We start from the raw sequence: 24,188 nt of genomic DNA, 5'->3' as shown, positions 1-24,188 counted from the left end.
GGGGTTTGCGTGCAGACGCAGAGGGAGAGAGGGGGAGGGGTTTGCGTGCAGACGCAGAGGGAGAGTGGGGGCGGGGTTTGCGTGCAGACGCAAATAAGCGCAGTTATTACACTCCCCGCGGAAACAAGTGAAAGCGGAGCTAATATTACCAACATCCAACAAAATTAAAAAAGGAAGGAACGTACATATAATAAATCTATATTAAATATTTAGTTACTATGCTATAATGCATTACTAAATTAAATATAATAAAATAATGAATAAAAAATAGGTACATGGTGGACGGTAACATTTGAACTGAAGAAGTTATTTTTTTTAAGAGGGTTCAAGTGTGAAAACCCCAGCAGCCTTTTTGCAGTTGAACATGTGGAAAACATCATCATCATAATCGCAGTTCAAATTAGGGCTGCACAATATATCGTTTCAGCATCCGCAATAGTCACATCGCAGAACGTGTGATGTAGTAAGATAAACATATAGTCTACAATATTTTGTTTTCCAATAGGAAATGTAACATTATATCTGTGATATTACGAAATTTACTCTGATTTATGGGTGCGTAGATACAGAGATTATTATAATTTAAAAACGAAATCTTCATTGCTACACGTTGTTGACGTGCAGGCTCTGCTTGCGCCAAAAGAAATTGAGGATTTGGTTGCAAAATGAAATGCATTGTCAGTGATATGGTAATATTTTGTCTACAGACAGGATGATGTTGACCAAAAACAGGTACTTTGTCGAGATTGTCTTGTAATTGTTGCCACAACACGAGGAAACACGACCAATTTGTTTGATCATTTAAGTCAGCGCCACAAATGTTTGTATGTCGAGTGCAAAGCCAGACCTAAATGCCGTCCAAAGCAAAAAACTATTTCAGATGCCTTTGCCAGTGTTACACCATACGAGAATGGTCCCAAACGGCAGAGAAAAGTCACAGTAACATTTCACCTTGCGAAAGACACGGTACCAATTAACACGTTTACCAAAGAGGGTTTTAAAAACATGATCCGGTCGCTTGACAAGCGGTATGTAATACAATCACACAACTATTCTATTACTATTTGTATTAGAAACATTTTATTTTTTGTTGTATTTTTGTAAACCACTCAGGGTTGGTGTATAGCCAAAATATTAAAAGATATTTATTTCTTTAAGTTTTTAATCTAATTTGTAATATAATAAAATGTTAAATTACTTATTTTGTCATTCACATTAATTATTGTGATAATGAAACTTCCTTAGTGTAATGCTCTGTTTTATCCTGGTTGCAGTACAGAGATTAAGCCTCCTGTAATCTCCCGAATCCCTTCTAGACACTTCACAAATGAGCCCCTTTATTTTAGGGTAAGCAACATATATTATTACTATCATAACATGTTAGTTCAATGACTTTAGGGTGAATCGATAGAGGAGTATTACATGAATACAATGGAACCATGGTGAATTAAACAGTGTATTCATTATTATAATAAAATCATCTACCCAAAATAAGTCAAAAAGTAAAAAGTCATTTTCAGTTTCTTTTCCATGAAGATGCAGTTCCCTACAAAATCAGCCCAATCATTCTAGAATAATTCATTCTTCTCAAATAGAGCTATTCATGTCATCTGGTGAAGTCATCCTGTATTTTTTCATATCGCAATATATATCGCAGAAAAACAAAATATCACAATGTCAGTTTTTTCCAATATCGTGCAGCTGTAGTTCAAATCGCAATATTTTTCTAAATAATCGCAATATGACTTTTTGTCCAAATCGTGCAGCCCTACTCTCGATGACGTCATGGTTAAGGGATGCGTTCTGTTGTGTGAAACACACCAATAGGAGGTGAGAGTTCGATCCTTCAGAATTTCACACATAGGTGTCAAGTGTGCAAGGCTTAATGGGATCTGTAGTCGGTTTTGGACTCCTTTTGTTTGATTTTGGCGGCATTGTTGTGGCGATCGGGCTTCTAGTGTTCCTACAGGCCACAGTCAGGCTTTATGACTGTATGTAGATCTGCCTTTGTCTCCTATCTGAGTACATGAGGCCCAACACCATATCAACCCTACCTAAATGCATGAACATTATAACCGTGTTTTACAGGCTTTTGCAGTCTTGCATTGTGTGGTTATGATGTTGTAGAATTTTCATACATTTCTAAGAACAATTAAAAGAAACCCACAAACAGTTCGCCAAGCGACAACCAGCGCACCTCCGTTAAACATTCTCCGTCAGAAGCAGAATACGCTTCAACCTCCCAAAATTGTGCAAAGAGGCTCTGGTTGGTAGAGCGACATTTCATGAAGTTTTGTGTCAGTTTCCAGGGTGTCGAGGACAGTTTTTATTTTTATGATGAGATTTTCCTTATATTACATTGTGTTAGATGAAGACAGCGATATGCTGGTGTTTACTTGTATTGTGCATTTTATGGACGTGTTGCAATCATTTTATTTGAAAGGAGTGAATATTTATAAAAAATAAAATAAAAACAAATTAAAGGTGCTATTTGTAAGATTGACAACAAGTGTTTGAAATTGGTTCTTCAGTCCAAATTCATAATATTGGTGAGTTGTCTGCCTTGCTCCAGACTCGAATCTCATTCAGGTTGCCAGAATTTGCCAACTCGGCATCTGTTTTAAAGGATTTCTGGGCTTTAAGCTTTCTCCATCTTCCAAAGGCATCTCCAGTATTTATCCTTGCTTTACTGCGCCTCTGGTCAGGGTGGTATTTCGACGAATGGTGGGGCTTTTTAGGTCGGGTGGAATATGTTATCTCTGATCCAGTTTGTTTGCTGGCTTCCATGGCTGCAGCGCGCAGTGTTGTTTACCTAAACACTTGTTGCAACCTGGCTGTGTCGAAATACTATTGGTGGGTGGGCAATGGGCAGGGACACACAGGCCAAAACATATTTGAAATTCCAGCCCGGAATGGAGTCTTGAAAGTAGAGTATACTGGCTATAGCATTGTTATCAGAGAAGCCAGTATTTCAACTTTCAACAATGTTTCCTAATTCTCTAATGACATATTGTGGTCATTTTAAGATTTAGTACAGTAAAAATATTACATATAGCACCTTTAAAATCACAACCACATGCTGGTATGCATTATGTTTAGTGAAATTATGCTTCAGTTGATATGGTCATTTTTTATGTATATGATTATAGTACTTAATTCTCTTTCTCTGTGTCTCTCTTTCTAGGTCTCCTGATGTGTGTGACTTGGCACAGCAGCGCCCCATCTGAGGAGTGCTTCGCTGTTGCCGTTAGGAGCCCGTGATTCTCCTTTTCCCTCCCCCTCATCCCACATCCCCTCCCCTACGTCGCTGTGCTTGACGTCATGAGCATAGTAATTGCACTGGGAGTCACCACACCTGAGACACCTTACACTGATATGGCTGCTGGATCAGAGTAAGTTTGTATAGCCTCAGTCACACAGAGATTACATATACCATGGTCACATGCCAAGATTGATTAATTACAGCTTCAATGTTTTTTGTAGTGCATACTGGAAAAATAACAATAATGGTTAATTTTATCTATGGGTCTTTTAGAGACCACACACAAAACTCTGAATTTAAATGTACAGTCCTGAATTAATCATAGCCACAAAATGTAGAAGGGTTAGCACTCCTAAGAACATGTAATATTTAATTTTCGCATCTTTGCATTGACTTTGTATGTATTCGCGCCATGCGAAACGCTCGATTCACGCTGTATGTGAATGCACCATTACATAAACTTAAAAATGTTGTAAACATCTTGACTTGAATAGTCACAACAAATAAAGTTTTCTCTAAAAACGAATTCAAAATTTCGTAATTCCACTTAAAAGTGGCGTAAACATTTACACTTGAACAGGCCCAAGTTCAACAATAATAAAACGGTTATTAATAGTTCTGTTGTCAATACCAAAATGCCATTGTGACATATTGCCAACCAGTAAAAACCATGAAAGCATCACACACCGCAGTGATATATTAAAGAATGAGACAAATATAATCATAACAAGCTGTAAAACTGCTCCAGTGAGAAATCATTCATATCTCGTGTCTCTTTACTGTCTTTGAGTTTGCTGTAACACAAATCACTGATTATTAATCAAATGCACGAAGACGCGGTGCCGTTATTGAAGGTTAAACAGTTATATGAATTATTAGTGGTAATGTGACCAACATTAATGGGATTTAAATTGGGATGAGTGACTGATGATGAGATATTGGCATCTTTGATTGACACAGACAGCGCTCATGTTCAAGAGAGTAAAGCTAAATGCGCTCATGATCGCTCCGTCTCTATCACTCAACACAACGTCTTATTGTCACGACTCACGTCATGTATCGTGTATCTGCATGTTTATTTGTTGTTTAATTTGTTTTTAAACCTGTTAGCAGCCTCTATATCCTCTTCCTGTTCACTGTGCTCGAGTACGAATAACTACTGTAACGACTCTAGAAAATGGGCAAAAGAAAAATTAGTAGAATTGCCAACAACTCGCCCTCCATAGGTCATTCTGTCATGCTTCAAGGGCTGAGAAACACTCGTTCAGTAGCAGTGTATGTGTGATTCCTGCGTGCTGCGAAAAATAGCCTAATCCTACATTACACTCTTGAGTTACAAATACAGACAATCATTATTGGATCTGTCCCTCTGGAATATTTGTTTCCCGCACTTACTCTTCTCAATTCATAAAACAATTCCACATTTGTTATCTTTCTAATTATCCTAACTTAAAGAAAGCACACTCGTTTCTTTTTACATGGGTAAATCGTCAACAACGTAAAACGCTTGAGAAAAACTGCATCAGTTCCAACACAGCAGCCAGCGTTATCTGAAGTTTTGAAGTCTTCTCTTGACCAACATCCACTTCAGACACACGGAGAACTCAATGGCTGGAAAGTGCTGATTTAAGGGCATTTTACCAACATTTCAGTTCACATACGATGTGTCATTACAGGTGGGACATGTCTCACCCACTTTTTACCTTTTGGCAATTTTTTCCCCACCACTTTTTGAAATCACCTTCGTCAGGAAAGTGTCTAAGGTGGAAGAAATATCTGTATGACAACTCAGCCCTGGAGTTTGTTATAATTAGTACTGGTTGCAGCTAATATCAATGATGTTGATTGACATTTGGCGATGTTCTTGTGCACCAATTCACACGCCGTCCTATTCACAAGGTTTTACGCACCTTGTACAAGCTCAGCTGTGATTTCCCTTCATTCTGTACAGATGTAAGTAGCAATATTATGTTTATGTTGTTAATATAGCTTATTAATGTAATTTATATAGAACAGTGTTAGAAATGTTACGTATAACATTCATTCTCAGTCCTGGAACTCAAACCATTTTCTGATGCCCCCCAAAATATATATATTAAATTAATATAATAAGCGTGTGACAACTTGTCGACTAATGGCTTAAACTAACAACTACTAGTCGACTAGGAAAGTCTTTGGTCGGGGGTAGCCCTAGTTTTAAACCAGTCCTGTCTGCTTCTAAAACATGGTCAGTGCATTATCTTGCACTGTTATTTATTTATCATCACATTTTCATTCTCATCATGTTTTAAGTAGAAATGTCTTATTATCCTCATGATATGCATATTTCCATGTTGTTGTTAACAGAATAATAATTATAATAAAATTACATTTTATTTGGTGGTGATCAACATTATGCCACAAATGCTGTCGATTGAGCTGAACTTGTATTGAGCCCAAAAAGTTCCTTTAAAGGAATCCCTTTCTCTTTTGAATGGAGTACATGGTGCTAGGTGGCACAGCATCTATTTTCTTTTATAAAAACACATGTAACAAATGATCTAAGCCAGAGATGGAAAGGGACACAACTCCACCTCCTTTTCTTTATCCTGCAGTTGTTGTGTGTGCCTCCTGATCCTCTCCTAACAGTATTTTGACTGGTGCTGTCACTCTCCTAAAGCTATTGCATTTTATTATGGTTTAAGGAAAAGTTCAAAGATGAAAACTGCTTCTCAAAGATCTCTCTCTCTCTCTCTCAGTCCTGAGTCTGTTGAAGCGAGCCCAGCAGTAAACAAGAAGAAATACTCCAGTCACAACTGTGGGAACACACAGAATCATGGATATCGGGGCCTGCCCTATGCTGTAAGTTGCTTTGATCTTGTTTTATATTTGGCATTAACCACTGATCACTGATTAGTGTTCAGTCCTAAGGACTCATTATGGTTAAAAAATGTAACCTAAGGTTTAGCCTCTACATGGTGGCCTACATCATTTTTTACTTTTATAGCTCTGCGTTGTTCTGCTGGTAAACTGCCAAAATTATGAAAAAATACTTTTAAGAATGTTTAATATTTTGAACGGAGTCGCCATGGCGATGCAATACATTTATGGCTAAAAATGTGAAACAGGAAGTTCCTTTTATCTTCTGTGTGCAGTGTATGATTTTGATGAAACTTCAGCTGTATGTTTTTTAATGGGGGCTGATCACATTTATGTGGCTATTATGGGTCATGTCATAGCGCCACCAACTGGCAGCAGGAAGTAAGGCAATTTTAGCAGACTTTCAAATATTCCTCTCATTGTTACATGAATTGCTTCAAAATTCTTTAGAATAATGTTGATATCTTAAATTCAGTTATTTATTGTGTTTATTAAGTGAAGGCAGATTTTAAAGTGAAATAAAAAGCTGTAATAGTTTCCGTTTATTGTAATGAAAATGTACTGCACAAAATTTAGATTTTTATATAAATAAAAGATAATAAAAATATATAGAAATTCAAAGCCAGTTCTGTTCCAAATGTTGTGTCGAGTGGCAGTGTGCTCAGACACAATACCAGAAATGTCCAGTAGAGGACAGCCAAGCTCCATTGGTGAATGATTCCCAGAAGACCACATCTGCACAACTATCTGAGTTAACTCAGCTGAAATTGGCCTAAAAACACAATACGAATTTGAGAACAATAATACAAAAAGATCAGTTGTATGAATGCTTTTACTATGGACAGGACAAGTCTTTTTTTTTTTTTCATAAAAAGCCATAAAAGTGGGACAGTAGATATACAGTTTGCGATATAATCACAACTAATGTTTGAAACACCTCTCAAAACACATGTGAAGTGACATTTTATTGCACAAAATTTTATAAGATGTTTACAAGATTAGAACTATTAGAATAACTTCTAAAATAACTGGTTACAATGTAAGTGCTGTTAGCAGTTGGAACCAGCAACTATTTTCATTTTCAACAAACATATATTTTTTTCTGCCATAAATTATACAAGGTAGCGTTAGGCACGTATGAGATGTCAAAGGCCTCACCTTGAATGTAGACGAGAGCAGGCTGGTGCAGTCAGGAGAGGAGTGAAATAAGAGCTCAGACATTTCTCACTTCTCGTAGTGGATCAGCCGCTACGATATCAAAGACAGATATCGCATGATTCACATTCAAGTGCTGTGTTGTTAAGAAACTTGATGCAATTTAAATGTAAATGCGCAGAATTTGCTCATCTGAAATGAGCCTATTGAAATGCATGCTGTTTTTCTTCAATCATTGGATTGGATCATAAGCAGAGAACAGTAAATATAAGTAGCCTACTGTCGCTCGCATGTGGCATGCTTTAAAAATTCTCTTTTAACATTTTAAAATATGTTTTTCACTGTAATGTTCTAAATGCAATCTAGACTGCAGAACCTTTAATTTTCCTCTAATTTTATATCAAGTCTGTGATCATTGATGAAGTTTTTTAGTCACACTCAAACGACCCACCTGTTGGCTATTGACCGTTAACAGGTTTAAAATGGGTGTGTAACAGGCCTCTGTAGCACCCCCATTTTCACATACAGTCACCAAAGTTGGGATGTATATAGTTCTCATCATGCCGGACAACTTGCATAATTATAGTCATTAGGTCTGACCAACAGGAAGTCGGCCATTTTTGATTTTTTGAATATTGCAGGCTCTGAACTTTTAAATACTACTCCTAGGGGATTCATGTGACTGGCATCAAATTTGTGCACATCACGCCAAGACATTGAAGATGCTAAATTGTGAACAGATTTTTTATCTATCGAACAGTTGATGGCGAAACATGGGAAACAGGAAGTGTCTCATATCTTCTGTGTGCAATGTGTGATTTACATCAAAATGTAGATGTATGTTTGGTTCTAGGGGCTGATCGCATGAATATAACTACTGTGGGTCTTAGTGCCACCAACTGTAAACAGGAAGTCTGTCTGTGGCAGACTCAGCTTTCACTAACAAGGAGGAAGCAGAAACCGGAGTGAACAATCAACAGAACTTTAGTTTCAAACTCAAATTTAAACAGTAATGCATAGACCCCCACACACAGAACGGCTCGTCCTTATCCCCCTCCCAGCTGATTAGGACGATTCAGCGCTGGGCATATGTCCTCACGTCCTGGCCCTGCCCCCCTCCTCGTCACATTGTCACTTACAACAGACTTTACATTTACCCAAATCGCTTCAAAATTCTTAACAATAATATCAAGACACCTCTGATGGACAGTTGTGAAGGTATTCTTGATATCTTGAAAAGTGTTGTCATGACAACAGATCAAGTTCCATGATGTAGTGTATTTTAGGCTTTTAAAACTTTGAAAAGATTGCACAGGGGTAGAATGAATTTAACAATAAACTAAAGCAGACAGCTAGACAAGGTGTTCGTCTAGACATTCTTAGCCACACAAAAATGTCAATGACACATCTTCCATCCTGCCCCTTTTCTCTGCTCTCCTTCTTTTACTGTCTTCTTCTTTTTTACGTTTGAACATCATTGTTTGAAGATGCAATCATTTTCTGTTGTGTGTTGACAGGATCATAACTATGGAGCACCACCCCCTCCCAGCCCTCCTGCCTCCCCACTCTCCCATTCCATCTTCACCCGCACTGAACGCAATGGCACTCTGGGACGATCACGATCCTGTTTCCCTACCAATGAACAAGACAACTCTGCCAACAGTGAAAGCTCATCAGAGGAGGAGGAAGAGGTGGTGGAGGGGGCGGTCCCACCTGCCTGGTGTCAGTGCCATCTGATGCAGGATGGCTTCCTCATCAAATGCGAGAACTGCAGGTGGGTGATGTTACTTTAGAAAACGAATTCGAAATATAGAATTTTACATTTCACTGCGCTTTACAGGCATCTCTAAATTGGTGGCAATTTTTCACACCAAAACTATTCACACTGTTAATGTGCTTTGATGCAAAATGCAGCCCATCTCATAATATTGATTACACTTGCTTTAAAGGTATCTGTAAGGGGGTTACAGGCGAGAACCGGCTTAACAATATAAATCATATTTAAATAAAAAAGACAAACACATACAGGGCAGCTGCCCATAATTCTCTCTCTCTCGAACTGTCGTCACCGGCCACCTTTTATCCCTCGTGCTTCGTTCCAGCCCGCCCTCCTCCGCACTGCAGTATCATATTATTCTGAAATAAATCTCATCTTTTGAGATTAGAGTTTTCTTGTGCTATGAATTAGGTGGGATATGTCCCCACCACTTTCTGCAATGGGCGATTTAGTCCCCACACCTTTATTTTACATTTAGTTATTTTGCAGACGCTTTTTTCCAAAGTGACTTACAAAAGAGGAACATAACAAACCATTTGTCATACTAAAGACAACTAGATCTGTGGTATTGTTCTACCAAGTTCCAAGAGTATTAAAGTAGTACAGAAGCAAGAGCAGAAGACTTTACATCTCTTGGATCAATGAAAGTAGCAATATAGGAGCATATTACATTGCAATCATAACAATAGTGCTCCATTATTAGTGCTGCTGCTGCTAACAGTTGTTAGTACTACAACTGTTGCATTTAATGTGTTTTATGTAGGCTAAGTGTACAGTACATTGAAAATAGGGGTACATTGTTAGTAATTAGGTAATTTTATTCTCTTTTTAAAAGTACTTGGACCCTGATGATTACAGCTTCTGGCTATATTACAAATAATATTACAGCTGTTGCAATAAATGTGGTTTTGGGGCAGTAGAGTGATTGATTGCACTGATTGTTGAGACATGGGACAAAACTGAAGGGCAAAAAATCAGGTTATAAGTATCAAGGAATTTTTTGTATTATTATTAATCTGTTTAACATATTGAGAGGTTTTCCTGTGTTTGGGTGCAATCTTCCATTTTCCCACAAAATGTGTGCTTTTAACTCACCATGGTTAAACACTGTCAGATACCACAAAATAATATGCCACATTGTTGTTCTACATTTTGAGAAATCTGGCATTCACTTCAAAGAATGGATGAATTAAGGCATGGTTTCAACTGAAATGTCGTCACCTTCATACAGAAGATCTGACACTTTTGAAGACTTATGGTGATGACAAAATAACAATGTTTAGCATATCATACATATTAAAGACAGTAGCCACTTCTAGCATTTGCTTGCTGCTAACAAGACCTACTCAAAATGAGGGATAGTATCAATACTTTTACAGTTTGGGTTAGGGTTAAGATAATGTAATGTCATAATTCTGAAAGAGAAAATAAAATGAAATGATACATTTGTGTTAAGGACATTCTAGTTATCATCTCATCTCTTCAAATTGGAAATGCCACTATTTTATAAACCAATGAGCTGTGGGACAGTTTGGACCATGTCTCAAGAATCAGTGCTGTATGTATGAAACACTTTAATGAATGCGCTGATTAATTATAGCTGTTGCTGTCTTTGTAAAAACTGTCCAATAGCTTGATTTTCAGTTATGGCAGTGGTCCGTTGTATTTCTTCTAATGGGTGGAGTACATATGCTGTGAAAGTGTTGTTGTTTCAGGGGTCTGGAGAAGAAAGGGCTCAATGGACAACGGCAAAAAGCAGAGAACGTGTCAGGTAAAGTTCAGTCCACTTCCATAGATGATATTCAACACACACATGTCACTGATGCTCTTTCTCTCAGTGCTCTTTCACGTGAGATGGTTAAAATTGCTGGGTTTTTGAGTGTTATTTATGTGTGTTTATAGGGGGAGAGAGCAGTGCGACAGAGAGTGGAGATGAGGACATGTCAGCCCCAGCAGTGTCATACACGGCCACTCAACACACCCCCACCAGCATCACTCTCACTGTCAACAGAGTGAAACATAACAAAGTCAAGAAGAGAAAGAAGAGCACAGAGAAAACGCGCAGTGCCACTAAAGCAAAGAAGGTTAAGGTATAACATACAACTCATACATGCTCAGACCTTTCCAAATGGCACACCCACTCTCAAAGATCAAGAATGCACCGAGTATGTGTTAATGGCTGTGTTAATGCTAACTGACATTTCTGTCTTAGTCCTTGTTAAGTGGGTAACGCATGTGCTCTTGATGCATTGGTGCTCATGCGGATTCGTCTGTCCTGCAACGTGTTCCCATCCCATTTCCACTCTATTCCCCATTAGTTTCCTGTTTTCATTTGATCTCAAATAAAAATTCTCGATTTCCATCATTCCTGCACGTTCCACGTTCATACTCATGACACGTTTATTCACTTAAACATGTAGTTGAGTATTAGTAAACAAATCCTCACAAATTAACTTAGCAGTCAATAATATTGTCTTTATACATGAGTATAGCCCATCCGCCTCAAGGTTGTGCGTGTTGTGGCTTCACAAATGCTTTGCTGCATACCTCGGTTGTAACGAGTGGTTATTTCAGGCAAAGTTGCTCTTCTATCAGCTTGAATCAGTCGGCCCATTCTCCTCTGACCTCTAGCATCAACAAGGCATTTTCGCCCACAGGACTGCCGCATACTGGATGTTTTTCCCTTTTCACACCATTCTTTGTAAACCCTAGAAATGGTTGTGTGAAAATCCCAGTAACTGAGCAGATTGTGAAATACTCAGACCGGCCCGTCTGGCACCAACAACCATGCCACGCTCAAAATTGCTTAAATGACCTTTCTTTCCCATTCTGACATTCAGTTTGGAGTTCAGGAGATTGTCTTGACCAGGACCACACCCCTAAATGCATTGAAGCAACTGCCATGTGATTGGTTGATTAGATAATTGCATTAATGAGAAATTGAACAGGTGTTCCTAATAATCCTTTAGGTGAGTGTAAATGTGATTAATTGTGATTAATTGTAATCGGAATATCGTGTAATCGATGGACAGCCCAAATAAATATATAAATGCTATAATATTAATCATATACATGCACAATATTAAAATCTTTAATATGCATATTATTATTTATTTTCTTTATCATAACTGATTTATCATCAATGTCCTTTCTGGCAGGATTTCATCGGTTAACAATTTGTCAACATATAACTGTCATTTTACATTTAACTGGTGAGTGACTTAATATTGCTTATTTTGTGTCACATAGGGAACGCACATTCGACAGTATTGATTTTGAGTTGGGTTGCAGATGTAAATATACTGATATCAGCAACAATAATATGGGTAAAAGGTGTTTACATAACACCTAATTGATGGTGAGCCACGTTCAAACAATCTGACAGTGGGACTTCTTTACTGATATTGATCTTTCATCAGGCTCTTAATTATTGAATTCACTTTTTCCTTCATTAGAACTGAACATATGTACAAAGGATAATAACTCAGCTTAGTTCTTAATTCATGGGTGTCCAGGCTTTAAAGCCCTTCGCTAAGTTTTCCTTTGCACTTGCTCTAATGGAAATATACCATAGTCCCTGCGTAGTGTCCAGAGTACAACTGTGATATTAGTAAAATCAACATGCCAAAACACCATAGTTTCTACAGATAGGGTTACTAACTGCAATGTAAACTTCTATAAGGGTGGTAATGTGTGGATTGAAAGCCTGATCTTACGGTTGTGCATGGCATGATGGGTTCCTGTTTATTACCTCATCACAGCTGTTTACATTGTCAGGCTTGTGCAATATGACAGCCAACTTTAGCACAGAGCCATTAAGGTTCACATATCGTACAGATGTATAACAAATTATTCTGTGTAGAATTCAAATGGGTAGCGTCAATCGCGCTGTGCTCCACTGGAGAGCGCAATCGGTACGGCCGTGGATGCGCTGCACGGTTTATTTGGCTATTAGTATTTCATATGCTCAGCAGAAAATGACAGCGCTTATTACTTAAGAACAGAGTATGCGTGTGACGCTCAGTTGGTTTGCTAGCTGATGATTGCATCACATATTGCTGGGAAACAAGTGACTGACAAGAGGGGCCATAATGTACAGTAGGATTCATCAGAATAACCCACCTCCACCCCACCCACCTTTTTAGAAATGAAATACTGGCCCTGAAAATAAAACGGATATTCTCTCTATTATCACAGGCTTACAGAGAGGGTTCCAGAAAATCCATGAGAATGAAGGTATGGACTCATATATGCAGTGTTGAGCCCAAAGTATACTTCGGTTTTGACGTGAATGCTAAGCATCTGCGTACAGTTGAACGCTAGCCTTTCAAAGTATACTTCATTTGACTGTGCGACGTGTGCGTGCGTACACATGCGTTTGGCGCCTGCTCACTTGGGCTGCTATGAGGTACTGGACTCAGACTTCAGATTAATGCAATTGCAGGTATCTCAAGACCTCCTTACGCACACTGTTGTTGTTTTTACCTTCGTCTGATGTTTGGTGGCGATTACGTCTTCTAGGGATTCTTCGAGACAGCAAGGCTCCATTGTGAGTGTTGCCACCTTGTTACCACTTAGTGCAAATCATTTCAGGTCATTCAGAGAACACGCGGTTAGAAAAATCGGACTGCACGCGTTCAGCGCTCGAGCTCTTTGTTGATGACGAAATTTGTGTTTCGCGTCCTGTACGCATACGCCTAGCGTTTGTTTCTAACCGAAGTATACTTTGGGCTTTATCCCACTCAGATAATGACCCACCTCTGTATCTTTGGAAATACAATTGAATTTGACATGTTCAGTACAGTAATAGTATGTGCATGTCTTGAGCTGGGAAGATCACGCAAATTGTTCTGCTGACCTGCGCTTTCAACATTTAGCAGTCAAATTTCTACCATAACTGCTGCTTACAGACACTATTGCTTAATCCTAATCATTTGCAATTAGTGAAATCATTAGCATCTTTATGCTAGTGCTTCTCTGTATGTCGTCAAATCAACCTTATAATCCCATGCACCCTCTGATTATTGCAGAACTCTAAGCTTGAGGCCACCATTCTTGATGAGAACACAGCAGAAGGATGGGAGACACGTATCCGGCAGTGGACAGACCAGTATGAGGAAGCTTTGGTGAACCAGTACAGCGCTGACATACAGACCCTCCTCGAGCACCATTGTGCCAATAACAGCTCTTCCCCCACCGACAATGGTGTCGTCATGGACACCATTAACCGAACAGAGCTGGCTTGCAACAACACTGTGTTGGGCTCACAAATGCAGGTATAGCAACTTTATTTGAAAACATCTGTTTCCAAATACTTTATTACATTTGAAAAATTACAAACTTTGACTGTGTTTAGCTACAGCTGGGTCGTGTGACACGTGTTCAGAAACATAGGAAGATTCTCAGAGCTGCACGGGATTTAGACCCTGACACTCTCATCATTGAGTACAGAGGCAAGGTCATGCTCAGACAACAGTTTGAGGTCAATGGGCACTTTTTCAAAAAGTAAGTTTGTATGTGTGAGACTATTTGTGCTACTGTATTGGATATTGTTGCTCATCTAGCTGATCTTGTTTTCATTATTCGCTTTGAATCAGAAGTGAAATATGTGTTGGGCCACATTTCAAAAGCCCATTGGTGAGACCTGTTTTGTGCCTGTTTACCTACCCCTAATACTTCTTTGAGCCTGAAAGGCTGATCAGCTTAGCAGGCACAAAGAAAGGGGACCTGATGCCTTTTTTGCGATTTTTGACCCCATTTACACCTGATATTAAGATGTGTCTTGGGTGATCCGTTCACATGTGGTCAGGCGAGACACATCACTGTTTACACCTGGTTGCTTAAATGTGTTTCTTGTGATTGGATTTGGAGGGGAGGGACTCTACATCAAGCACTATATCAGTGTTACTGCATGATAATAAATTGAAAAAAAAGTGCGGGGAAAAAAACAGCACGCTATTTCTTCATGATGCAACTGAAATTTAATCGAAGTGCAAATGCAGCATTTGAATCGACTGTTATTTTAGTGAATTACCTGTGTTAACCTGAGCTGCAGATGTTCGTGCTTCTCATAAGTGTCCATGCATGTTGATTTCAGACACACTGAAGAAAATCTGTCAAATTCTTATGCTTGTGCATATCTTAAGTTTTACTTATTTTGATCGGATCGGTTCTCTTATTTTAGTGCAGCGGTTGATTTGCTTTGCTGCTGCCGGGACTCATTCAAGATGGATCAGCAAATGTGATATGGTTACATGCATTTGACCACATTCGTATGTGTTTTTTTTAAACCAAGCTGCAAAAACGCCTAGTTCTCTACTTCTGCAAATACCCTATGTCACTTGGGGTAGATTAATTCATGACCACCTCTTCCGCTCGTAAACATTAACGCCTACTTAAAATCCTTGCACCCTTGGCCCCGCCCACTGGTGCTTCTGTTTGTACTCCGAGAGAGAGACAGCAGGACATAGGCCTACTGTGGCCTCACTATTCGTTAACACCAAAGGAGACCAATCTGGATTATTTTAAATAGTTTTTGGATTTAAACATGCACAGACAGAAGTCTTTGACTGCTCTTTGTTTATCTCGGGCAGCTTTTAAAAGATGTGGTGTCAGATTACTTCTCTGAACAGGAGAAGCTGTCATTCAGCAGCTGCCTCTTGCTGTTTTGAGCACAAACGCTGCATAGATGTGTTCTTTCGCCCTATTTTTAATTGTTGGTGAATGAAAACAATCACTGGATGGACGTCTTTGACAGTTTAGATGCGTTTCCGGCGATGTGCATTTCAGTGCAGGAGGATACTGGAAACTGGATGTGGACGTGTCTTCAGCGTGGATTATATGTTTTTTGAAGCGCTGCATGAGTTAACGTGTTTCAAAGCACCTTTTAGACTGTAACATTTTTCCCTTCTAAATGTATCTTTATTAATCAGCATGTCACGAGCTTTTAATAATAAACAAATCAATTTCAGCTCTAATTTCGTGAATATTAATGAGATGTCTGGAATGGAAAAGGAAAGACTAAAATCACTAGTTGGTCGACGAGTCTCTCACTTTAATGAAAATATACAAAAGTTTTCTAAATGTTCTCTCGGGACACCCCTGAACCCACATTCAGCATCATTCCACAGTCACACAGGCTTCTGTGCCCCATACTTGTGTATCTGAATCTAAAGAAATATTTCATTTTAAAGTAAGAATATCCCAACAAATACTGGACTGCTGTCACTATGAACAAACAGATGATCTTTTAACATTCATTTTCAATTGATAAACGGTAAAAGACGGTAAAATGTTTAAAAGATCCCGCGGACCCCACTGCTTTGGCCGTCTCTGGACCCCCTGTGCAGTTTTTTAGAGACTATTTTGACTGTTTAGAATACATTTTTTATTTTCTTCCGTCAACTTTTAAATAAAAGTGCAACGTGTAAATGTATATTATGATAAATATCGATATCGAACAATATGAAAAAGATTATTGTAATAACGGTTTTGGACATATCGCCCAGCCCTAGTCTTGACTGTTTGATAGTTTATGGTGCTGACATCCTGTTTACACCGGGCGCGTCCATTGACTGCGATGCAGTGGCTTGAGGCTTCACCGGGCTCTTCGACACAAACCTTCTGAACCATTCATTTGTGTTGATGGCAGTAGTAGTGCCAGTGCATGCAGCTCTTTTTACTGTCGGAGCAACACACCACCACGGACACTTCCATGGTAGACCGCATCATTGATTATAATGGGTTCTATTGCTTTTGACATGACTCGACATTCACGTCCGCTGAAGACAGGGTGTGAGTGTTAACGGCTGTGCTTGAGATGAACAGGTTAATATAGTGAGATGCACGGTGTTGGATGTGCATTATATGTAACCCCTGAATTTTTGTTTTATGATGTTGTGGAGTTTGTTCATTCTCTTCTGATTGTGTTTCAAAAATGGCTGAATTTGAGGGGCTGCACGCTGTTAGCCAATCAGAACAGTGTGTTTACGTTGAAGTTTTAAGGAAGTGCTTTTGCCAAAACCGTGTTTCAGATAGAGGGCCAGAGATAAGGTGGAAGATGATCATATGTTACTCAGTTTCTAATGTTTTAATGCAACCACAAAAAAAAAGGTATCCAACATTATAAGAGGACCTCAGGGCTCAACTTTTAAAATGAATACAAAAGTCTTTCACATGGCACTTAAATGGTCATATATCAAATCTCCGAAATGTGACTGTACAGGTTATTTTGTTGCCCAATTTTTTTCAAAAGAATCATAACATGAAAAATTATTTCTGTTAGTCATCAAAGACATGCGTCTCTTTTATGCACCAATCATTGCTGCTGTAAGCCCCAAACAACTTTATATCTGCTTTCACCAAATATATGCATAAAGCTGGAAAAGGAGGCTAAACAAATCATCATAAAAATATGTGCTTGACTACTGGTGATAAAACAACACATTATAAACATACAATATTATTTCTAAATGATTGGAGACTTTTTTTTAATTTGGGGAGTTTTCTGAAAAAATACGACCAATTTTTTGTAATTAGTCCACAGTGTGTGTGTGTGTGTGTGTGTGTGTGTGTGCCTGCGTGCGTGCGTGCATGGTGTACTTTTTAATTTGAGTGTGAAAAATGGCAGGCGGCAGCCCAAAAATGCACCAGAGTTAAATACCCGGTGTAAACGGGGTCATGAACACATGGTGTTTGTTGAAAATGGATTGCCTTTCTTCCTTCCCTTGATGATTTCATATCTGTGCTCCAGGCCGTACCCATTTGTCCTGTTCTATTCAAAGTTCAATGAAGTGGAGATGTGCGTAGATGCTCGAACATTTGGCAACGATGCTCGCTTCATCAGAAGATCATGCTTGCCTAACGCTGAGGTGAGGACATTGTGTTATTGACTGGAATGGTAGGATGGCTCCTTCTGGGAGACTTCAGCAGATAATCTGTGTATGTGTTTATGGTTTTTGAGCTCAGACAGTCTGAATTTTTTTTTTTGTGTTGTATGCATTAACACACAGGTGCGGCACATGATTGCAGAGGGGATGATTCACCTGTGCATCTACGCTGTTACTGAAATCTCAAAAGATTCTGAAGTCACCATCGGGTTTGACTATGAGTTTAGCTGCTGGTTAGTCTCTCATCTCTATTGCACTTATGTTTGACCACATGTGTCTGTAAGTCGCTTGTATTGACTCCTGTGGTGGAACTCTCTCCACAGCAATTATAAAGTGGATTGTGCTTGTCATAAGGGCAATCAGAACTGTCCTGTGCAAAGACACAACCTCAGCCCCCTTGAGCTGCTGTCCCCTCAGTCTTCATACCCTGCCCTGCCTGGAGCAGAAACACGGAGGAGACGAGCGCGACGCAGGGAAATGGAAGGGGATAGGCTTATAACTGGTGTTTCTGATGAGAGCAACCAGCTCCTGGAAGATGCAAGCGAGACACAGGGAATTAGCGACACAGAGGTGTGTGTTTATAAAATAATCATCCATAGTCATGGAAAATATCAGGGAACTTTAAAATGTGATTCCTGGATCTAGAAAAGTTATGGAAATTTCAATAGTGAAATGTTTCTAGGAAATGCTCTTTGTGAGTGCTGTCTACTGTATATAAAATGATTTGTATAAATCTTTATCCAGTAATCTTGAAGTCATGAGTCAGCAAGAGTGGAAACCCCACTATTTACTTATTACAGATACTTTGTGAAGTAATTTAGAAAGCCCATCTCTCATGGTGATGAAGTTGAGCTTCAAGCTTGTTTCTACTGTACAGGACGCTCTTATGTACAGAGTTAAGATGGAGGATGGAGAGGACGAGTTAGACGAGAATGGTGCAGTAATACCAAATAGACGGGTAAGGCTTCATCAGCGAATCGGCACATGCTTTTTAACTGTAACAGAGCCAGTGGTCCACTGTATCAACCCTTGCACCTTGTTCCTCTCTCAGTCTCTTGAGGACCGCAAGGCAGAGGTCATCTTGCATGTTTTCCAGAACCTTGACAGGAGAAAGAAACGTGTGTCTCAGGGTACATTGGATGGTGTGGCTGAACAAACCAAATTGGAAGGGGAGGAAGCAGAAGAGGGGGTGCCTTCTTTCACAGCAGGAAATTGTGTGCCAGATACAGGAGCAGGTGGAGGAATCAGTATACGACGCACCGCCTTTGCCACTGTGGTACAATTACTTTCCCCTTTTTCTTCAAATAGTCATTACCCATCACTTCATTATCCATCATGCTCTAATTTTTTCCGTCTGTAAAATATTGTAACTATTGGACGCTTATTTACTAAAATCCCAAATAAATGGTACTAATTTGCTTGTGCCATTTATTAAACTGCATGTGTGCCCTTTTGGATTATTTACAACTGTTATTTACTAAGAATATTTAATAAAATAACCACATATGCAAATATGTTGGACACATTAGGCATGTGACAGTATCATATTTTCCTGTCACGATAATTTCTGAAGCTTTTCACGGTAATTAATTACATTAGGATGCACCGATTCAGTATCTGGATTGGTATCGGCTCCGATACTGAAGCTTTTAAATGGATCGGAGTCGGTGCGACGAGCCTGATCCAAATCCGATACTGTGTGTGTCACGTTTGTTACGGTCAAGCTCCAAAAACAACATAAAAGAACCATTAAAACACCATTAAAGTATTTCATATGACTCGTGCATTTTATTCAGACACTTGAAGACGTGCGACAGCTCTGAGAATCACAAAACACTGTTTAATCAGTAAATATATCAAATGCTCGCGCAGCTCCAGCACGTCAGTGAATGATGCTGCTCTGTACACACTGCGCACGCATGCACTACGCATAATATGCATTGAGAACGGCACGGAGGAGCATTTGACCAGAATCTGAATAAGAAGTGAATTAAACTACTGTGAACTAGCACAAAACATACACTTACAGGACGTCCTGGAGAGTTCTGACTGTCAAAATAAAAGCCTGAGGGTTTAAAAGGTAAAGGTGCAGGATTGAGATGTATTACTATTATAATATATTAGTATGTGTTTACAAATGATAATAATATTTCAGTTCAATGGCTTCCAAAAAATAACCGTGTGAATGAAAAGTGAGCTGATATCTGACAACTAAATGAACAAATAAAAGAGATCTGAATCATTTAAATCCAGATACAAGTTGAAAAAATTTGAAAAAAAAAAGTTCATTTACTGCTGATGACTTGTACTGGAATTCCTGTTAATGTTGCTGCTGCATTATCCAGTATACTAGTTCATAATAAACTGTTTCTTAATGAAATTATGTGTAGTTAGAGGTTTGTGTTGCTTTACATATTAAAGAGTAACCCCAATTACTTCCACACAATAATGTGAAGATATTCTAAAGTGATTATACAAAAAAGCACCACCGGTATCAGATCGGGATCGGCCGATGCGGAGATTTCCATTATCGGAATCGGAAGAGAAAGTGGTATCGGTGCATCCATACAAAAAACAGGTTGAACAATAAATTAACTTTATTTTTGTTCTCTTAATTACAAGTATAATTACCTTTTCAAAACCGAATTATCCTTTGAATTAAAATATAACCATGAACCCTGGAACGTTTGAAAAACTACCATCAACACTATAGATACATAGCCAAATAAACCATTTAGTTGATGTTTTAATATTTAAAGAGTCATTATGTAACGGGTCACTGATCATTATCAGTACAGACGTGTGTTGTTGAGGCTAATGTTACACATTATCTGCAAAGTGTTCCTGTGTTTTACTGTCACTTTTCTGCCACACGTTTTACACAAATAGAATCACTCCCTTTGCATTTTTATTGAAACCAAAATACTTCCGACTGAACCCTATTATAATGCGGAGAAAGGGTTGGCTGCGTTTCTCTCCCAAGATGGTTTGTTTACATCAGCGTGCGCTTGTGTCATTTGTGCTGCGTACACAGTGTTGTAGATCTCGATTCATTGATGTATAAAAATTACTGTGCGATCAGAAAAATGTAAACAATTTGGCCAAAAGGTTATCTGGTTATCTTTACTGTATTTTGAAGTGGCCACTATAACAATATCGTGCATGTTAATTGTCGTGATATACCGTAAAAGATTTAGAATGACTGTTGAGTGGAGGACGATATCCTCTGAATTCATAATTCACAAAGAAGAAAACGCAGTAATTACACAAAGCTATAGCACCATGGATGTGTGTGTATATATATATATATATATATATTAGGGCTGTCAATCAAAAAATTGTAATCGAATTAATTACATGGTGTCCCGATTAATTAATCGTGATTAATCGCATATACAAATATTTGCTGAGAAATATAACTATAATGAAATATATAAGATTATACATATTTATATCAGTATATAATTATACATAGTTATCTTTAAATATTTAAAAATATTTATTTATATATATATATATATATATATATATATATATATATAATTCAAACAGCAATGCAGAGCACAACATAAATTGAGCAAATTTACAGAGACACAAAGAAAAAAGAGCCAACAGTTATATTTACTCCTAAAGAAATGAAGTGTAATTTTGGAAACATGTATAAAAGCATGACTGCTCTCATGAGATGAAGACTCTAGTCATATCAGTAACCTTGTAAAAGCTGTAACTTCTAAAGCCCCCCCACACATGACCAGTCGAATACTACATGCTTAATCTCAGTTACTGTCTTGGTATTGGACACTTTCACTCATGTATTAAATTAATCATGACTGTGAATAGTGAGTTTCTGTAATTGCAACAGTAATTCAAATCTATTCTGTTTGAATGATGCTGCATCTGTGGCCTTACAGTAGGTGTCAGTGTTGATCCAAGATGACGTAAGCAAACAAATGCACCTTTAAAAGCAAAGTTCACAATATGGGAATAGCACATTGGTTAATTTGAACATAAATTGTTATAGTTTGTTTTAATAAGACAATAATATATGCATATATAAACAAAGTCCAGTTTTGATTTGATATAATTTTGAATAAAACCATTGCTTATGAGAATTAATTTAATATCACATTAATACGTGTCATCAATCTAGAAGCAATGGGTTTCTTTTTTCCTCCATTCTCAAATTCTGTTTTCTGCCACCATGACAGCATGTGCACAGGACGAATCAAATGAATACACGCCTGTCAGTAATGTATTTGTTCTTGCAGATACGGTTTCACAAATGACTATCAGGATGTGCAGGTACAATTTAGACCATTGCATTGATACTGCCCTTTAATGTATGCTTTTTTGGAGGCGGGCTTCAAATTTGCCTATTCATTAAAGGGACAGTTCACCCAAAAATGAAAATTCTCTGATCACCCTTATGCCATCCCGGATTTAGCCAATTCATTCTGAATGACGTGGTTACACGAGACTTCATCACAATCAGAATGCACTATTAGTCCAATCACAAACAGATTACTAGGGTCCATGTAAATGCACCTAGTGTTGCTCATCTGTCACAGCATGCATGAAGCTAATTTTGTCATCAGCACAGTCTGCGCAGACTTACAAATGTAATTAACAACAACGCTACCTTAACCCTTCCACACTGAAGTAGCTATCTGCGGCGCCATCTTTTTTTATTACTAATTTAATTACTTTTTAATACTTTCATTTTCAAGATTTATTTTCTGAAAACAAGTCTTAAAGTCTAAGAATATTTTCAGGTAAATTGATCTGGTTTAAAGGATGTTTAGATATTTTTTGTAGGGATGTGCCAGGGCGGTCGACTAATTGACTAGTCAAATTAAACTGTAATATCTATAAAGTCTTAGTCATTATTGTGTAGTTTGATTAAATAAGATTGTAAATTGTGCATAAAATATTTATAATTAATAATTGTGTTTATAACCCCAGTGAGCGAGCTGAAGGTGACTGTGGCAAACTAAGTAAGTGTTAAGGGTCGGTGTTTAAACACAGATTGTGTTTGTACTGTAAGATTAATGATTAATGTCTCTGAAGTTCATCCTGGATTAACTGCAGAAGTTCACATTGATCCAATTGTCCTTGTTAATTGTCTGATGAAGCTTTTGTTGGCAATTAATTGATAGTTGATGTATTCCATTATAAGAGTGTAGTTCATCATTAGACCGAGATGATGCAGGCAGAGATCAGTGAGGAGCATCGCAGTTCAACAGGCAGGTCATTTCGGTGAGGGTCGGTGGGGTTCATCCTAAATCCAATGTTCAAGGCAGTGACATATGAAGTATTCGATGTCTTACAGTTGGAGTTGGCATCAGTTGGCATGCTGAGCGAATGTGCCGCCGAGACGTCACCCAAACGCCCTGCTGCAGGGGCTCTACAGCCGCAACCAAAGTGTGTATGTTGCTCACTGTTCTACTCGCATCCGATACAGTATCTTCCAGCTATGCTTTCTCATTGACCTCCACTAGCATTCGGATGTGTGTCTCTAACTCATTAACCTTCTCTGTCAGCCTGAATAATTCCTTACATTTATCACATGTAAATCACATGTGAATCCCTCACTGCTGACGGAAGAAGCTATAGTAAACATGTGGCATGCAATGCAGGAAGAAATAATGAGTGGATGCCATGACTTACCGCAAGTTGCTTGTTGTTGTTGTTATGGTTGTTCTTGAGCAGCGAGGGTTTGAGATTGATGCAATAATCCGTGTAAAACACAGAGTAGATAACAAATCCACACAGTCGAGATGCGAGATGTAGACAAGCGGAGAAAAAAAAGAGATAAACTGGTGCGCGCTGTAAAATACATGCAGTTGAAACAGTAGAAAAATGGCAAAGGATAAAACGATGAACTTTGAATGCTAGCAAGCTACAAACACAGACTCGTGCAGCAAGCCGGCAGCAACCGGAACAGGAAGAGAGACACCGAAGCCAACAACTGACTAGATTAATGGAGTTCAGTACTAGCATATCTACTGTTAGTGGAGGTGGTTTAAATGATAGAAGCAATTATCAAATGAATCGAAAGACACAGTGTTAGCTTTCTGTGCTTAACAGTTAATAACAGTTTTCGTTCTTCGCTAAAAAGCCCAAAAGAATTTGAAACAGCTGAACGATGACATATGTTTGCGAACATTCAGACACCGGCCACACCGATGTGGGAGGCGTAATAGCCACTCAAGACTACATATAAAACATCATTTAGTATGACATCAAA

At 38.5% G+C, this 24,188-nt stretch overlaps 1 protein-coding gene across 6 annotated transcripts in view; it reads left to right on the top strand.

Annotated features, from left to right (window-relative positions):
• Nucleotides 1–24,188, top strand: part of setd5 (SET domain containing 5) — a 50,223-nt gene that overhangs the window by 12,315 nt on the left and 13,720 nt on the right. For 3 of the 6 annotated variants that reach the window (XM_052140944.1, XM_052140942.1, XM_052140947.1), the window contains exons 2-14: nucleotides 3,185–3,392; nucleotides 6,001–6,103; nucleotides 8,794–9,050; nucleotides 10,769–10,824; nucleotides 10,956–11,143; nucleotides 13,251–13,289; nucleotides 14,084–14,329; nucleotides 14,410–14,558; nucleotides 17,806–17,923; nucleotides 18,065–18,174; nucleotides 18,265–18,511; nucleotides 18,819–18,899; nucleotides 18,993–19,217. In XM_052140944.1, the coding sequence (XP_051996904.1) occupies nucleotides 3,322–3,392; nucleotides 6,001–6,103; nucleotides 8,794–9,050; nucleotides 10,769–10,824; nucleotides 10,956–11,143; nucleotides 13,251–13,289; nucleotides 14,084–14,329; nucleotides 14,410–14,558; nucleotides 17,806–17,923; nucleotides 18,065–18,174; nucleotides 18,265–18,511; nucleotides 18,819–18,899; nucleotides 18,993–19,217 (1,890 nt within the window). In that variant the 5' untranslated portion in view covers nucleotides 3,185–3,321. The remainder of the gene's footprint in view (nucleotides 1–3,184; nucleotides 3,393–6,000; nucleotides 6,104–8,793; nucleotides 9,051–10,768; nucleotides 10,825–10,955; nucleotides 11,144–13,250; nucleotides 13,290–14,083; nucleotides 14,330–14,409; nucleotides 14,559–17,805; nucleotides 17,924–18,064; nucleotides 18,175–18,264; nucleotides 18,512–18,818; nucleotides 18,900–18,992; nucleotides 19,218–24,188) is intronic. The other 3 variants (XM_052140945.1, XM_052140948.1, XM_052140943.1) reach the window with 2 other exon arrangements.

The sequence above is a fragment of the Xyrauchen texanus genome, chromosome 13 (genome assembly GCF_025860055.1).
Source record: "Xyrauchen texanus isolate HMW12.3.18 chromosome 13, RBS_HiC_50CHRs, whole genome shotgun sequence".
NCBI classification, from domain to species: Eukaryota; Metazoa; Chordata; class Actinopteri; order Cypriniformes; family Catostomidae; genus Xyrauchen; species Xyrauchen texanus.
Note: the sequence above shows the minus strand (reverse complement) of the source record. Positions and strands in the feature narration are given on the sequence as shown.